Source organism: Procambarus clarkii, chromosome 54 (genome assembly GCF_040958095.1).
Source record: "Procambarus clarkii isolate CNS0578487 chromosome 54, FALCON_Pclarkii_2.0, whole genome shotgun sequence".
In the NCBI taxonomy this organism is placed as follows: Eukaryota; Metazoa; Arthropoda; class Malacostraca; order Decapoda; family Cambaridae; genus Procambarus; species Procambarus clarkii.
In genome coordinates this window covers 28,140,519-28,144,469 of record NC_091203.1, presented here as the reverse complement: position 1 = coordinate 28,144,469, position 3,951 = coordinate 28,140,519, and the positions used below count along the sequence as shown (strand labels likewise).

Genomic DNA, 3,951 nt, shown 5'->3' with positions numbered 1-3,951 from the left:
GTGTCTGGGGGAGAGGTAGGGGTTTGTGTCTGGGGTAAGAGGCAGGGGGGTTTGTGTCTGGGGGAGAGGCAGGGGTTTGTGTCTGGAACCCTGGCTTCTGGCAGGGTTGGCGTCCGATTCCCAATGGTGGAAGCGGTTGGGCACTAATCACTCTCACTCTTCCTACTTCCATGTCCTTCTATCTTAGATCCTTGTCCTCATATTCCAAAAAAGACTTATAGTGATGGAAGGAGACGTCCAGCAACAGAAGGAACACGTCCAGTAGTGAAGGAACACGTCCAGTAACAGAAGGAACACGTCCAGTAGTGAAGGAACACGTCCAGTAACAGAAGGAACACGTCCAGGAATGAAGGAACACGTCCAGGAATGAAGTAACACGTCCAGGAATGAAAGAAACACGTCCAGGAATGAAAGAAACACGCCCAGGAATGAAGGAACACGTCCAGTAATGAAGGAATACGTCAGGAACACGTCCAGTAGTGAAGGAACACGTCCAGTAACGAAGGAACACGTCCAGTAATGAAGGAACACGTCCAATAATGAAGGAACACGTCCAGTACTGAAGGAACACGTCCAGTAACGAAGGAACACGTCCAGTAACGAAGGAACACGTCCAATAACGAAGGAACAAGTCCAGTAACGGAGGGAGACTGTTTAACAACCCTTCACAACTCACCTACAACAGCTACTTCCATTACAACAACAGCCATTAGTAGTTCCATAAAAGTAAACGAGCAGGAACTGATTGGAGTCAATAACAGCAAAAGCGTGAGAGGAATTTTTTACACAAAAGTAATAAAAGAAAAAAATGCTAATAATAGCAAAGTCGTTGTGACAATATGGCGGCGCGGAGGGCGCTCCCAGCGTTGCCATGGCAACTGGCGCCATCCTGCGGCGTTGCTATGGCGACTCGCGCCATCTAGCGGCGTTGCTATGGCGACTCGCGCCATCTAGCGGCGTTGCTATGGCAACTCGCGCCATCCAGGAGCGTTGCTATGGCGACTCGCGCTACCCAGGAGCGTCGCTATGACGACCCACGTCACCAGTAGCGTCGCCATGACGACCCACGTCACCAGTAGCGTCGCCATGATGACCCACGTCACCAGGATCGTCGCCATGACGACCCACGTCACCACTAGCGTCGCCATGACGACCCACGTCACCAGTAGCGTCGCCATGACGACCCACGTCACCAGCGGCGTCGCCATGACGACCCACGTCACCAGTAGCGTCGCCATGACGATCCAGGTCACCAGGAGCGTCGCTATGACGACCCACGTCACCAGGAGCGTCGCTATGACGACCCACGTCACCAGGAGCGTCGCCATGACGACCCACGTCACCAGTAGCGTCGCCATGACGACCCACGTCACCAGTAGCGTCGCCATGATGACCCACGTCACCAGGATCGTCGCCATGACGACCCACGTCACCACTAGCGTCGCCATGACGACCCACGTCACCAGGAGCGTCGCCATGACGATCCACGTCACCAGGAGCGTCGCTATGACGACCCACGTCACCAGGAGCGTCGCCATGACGACCCACGTCACCAGTAGCGTCGCCATGACGACCTACGTCACCAGGATCGTCGCCATGACGACCCACGTCACCAGTAGCGTCGCCATGACGACCCACGTCACCAGTAGCGTCGCCATGACGACCCACGTCACCAGTAGCGTCGCCATGATGACCCACGTCACCAGGATCGTCGCCATGACGACCCACGTCACCACTAGCGTCGCCATGACGACCCACGTCACCAGGAGCGTCGCTATGACGACCCACGTCACCAGGAGCGTCGCCATGACGACCCACGTCACCAGGAGCGTCGCCATGACGACCCACGTCACCAGTAGCGTCGCCATGACGACCCACGTCACCAGTAGCGTCGCCATGACGACCCACGTCACCAGGAGCGTCGCCATGACGACCCACGTCACCACTAGCGTCGCCATGACGACCCACGTCACCAGGAGCGTCGCTATGACGATCCACGTCACCAGGAGCGTCGCTATGACGACCCACGTCACCAGGAGCGTCGCCATGACGACCCACGTCACCAGGAGCGTCGCCATGACGACCCACGTCACCAGTAGCATCGCTATGACGACCCACGTCACCAGTAGCGTCACCATGACGACCCACGTCACCAGTAGTGTCGCCATGACGACCCACGTCACCAGTAGCGTCGCCATGACGACCCACGTCACCAGTAGCGTCGCCATGACGACCCACGTCACCAGTAGCGTCGCCATGACGACCCACGTCACCAGCGCCGTCGCCATGACGACCCACGTCACCAGGATCGTCGCCATGACGACCCACGTCACCAGCGGCGTCGCCATGACGACCCACGTCACCAGCGGCGTCGCCATGACGACCCACGTCACCAGTAGCGTCACCATGACGACCCACGTCACCAGCGGCGTCGCCATGACGACCCACGTCACCAGGATCGTCGCCATGACGACCCACGTCACCAGCGGCGTCGCCATGACGACCCACGTCACCAGCGGCGTCGCCATGACGACCCACGTCACCAGTAGCGTCACCATGACGACCCACGTCACCAGCGGCGTCGCCATGACGACCCACGTCACCAGCGGCGTCGCCATGACGACCCACGTCACCACTAGCGTCGCCATGACGACCCACGTCACCGGTAGCGTCGCCATGACGACCCACGTCACCAGGATCGTCGCCATGACGACCCACGTCACCAGTAGCGTCGCTATGACGACCCACGCCCCTAATAGCTTCACGACGACCATTACTTCCGACTCTTTCTGATTCTATTCTCATTAATGGGTTTTGATGAGTATCATGTATGTTCCGATCATGTCTCCTCAAAGTCCTCTCTTTTTTCCCTGTAATGATAACTTCCGAAATTACAGCTTCTCAAGGGTTTTATCTCCTATAATATATTATAAACAAGATTTTCTAATACGAATCCATTTTTTTTCTTCAGTTACTCCACTAAATCCCATTCTCGATGCACCAATTTTCTTTGAAATATGTTTGTTTACAGCGAAAGAATTTCCCCAAAAGATGCCGATATCTTGAGTATGTATACAGGAAAATCGTGAATATGTGTTTAAAAAATCGGGAAAATATGTGTATACAGAAAATACCGAACATTCATGTTAATAGCTTCATTGAGATTCGTATTCGAAATGGATCACACACAGAAATCCCAATTGTGTGATGCCTGTCGTAGCTCAGTCGATTAAGGCAGCGTCTGGGATGCTCTCGGACGCAGGTTCGAATCCTCGTCACGGCCCTTGTGGATTTGTTCACTTGAAATGGATTAATTCTCTATGGGAAAGCCAATATCAAGGAAAGTTCTGACTAAATGGTGGATAAGAGGATAAGATAATTGTGGACATAGTGTAGACATCCCAGGAATACCATAAGGGCCCAAAGTGTGTGTGTGTGTGGGACAGGGGCCAGATTCACGAAGCAGTTACGCAAGCACTTACGAACCTGTCCATTTTTTCTCAATCTTTGGCGGCTTTGTTTACAATTATTAAACAGTTAATGAGCTCCGAAGCACCAGGAGGCTGTTTATAACAAGCACTTACGAACCTGTACATCTTTTCTCAATCTTTGGCGGCTTTGTTTACAATTATTAAACAGTTAATGAGCCCCGAAGCACCAGGAGGCTGTTTATAACAATAACAACAGTTGATTGGCAAGTTTTCACGCTTGTAAACTGTTTATTAAATGTAACCAAAGTCGTCAAAGATTGAGGAAAGATGTACAGGTTCGTAAGTACGTGAGTGCTTCGTGAATCTGGCCCCAGATTCAAACGTTATCTTCACATGACGCCCCCACCTGTTGGTTAATGGAGCTCCATCTTCCACCTGATGGCGCCCCAGGACCCAAGGAAGATATTCATCTTACTACACGCTTCTCCTCCTTATAGCCGCACCGCACCTGGGGCCAGAT

General features: G+C 53.4%; 1 protein-coding gene across 1 annotated transcript; it reads right to left on the bottom strand.

Annotated features, from left to right (window-relative positions):
- Nucleotides 1–1,008: 1,008 nt before the first annotated feature.
- LOC138352770 (ribosome-binding protein 1-like) lies at nucleotides 1,009–2,805 on the bottom strand. Its single transcript, XM_069305359.1, has one exon. The coding sequence runs from the start codon at nucleotides 2,803–2,805 to the stop codon at nucleotides 1,009–1,011; it is 1,797 nt and encodes a 598-aa protein (XP_069161460.1).
- Nucleotides 2,806–3,951: the final 1,146 nt, after the last annotated feature.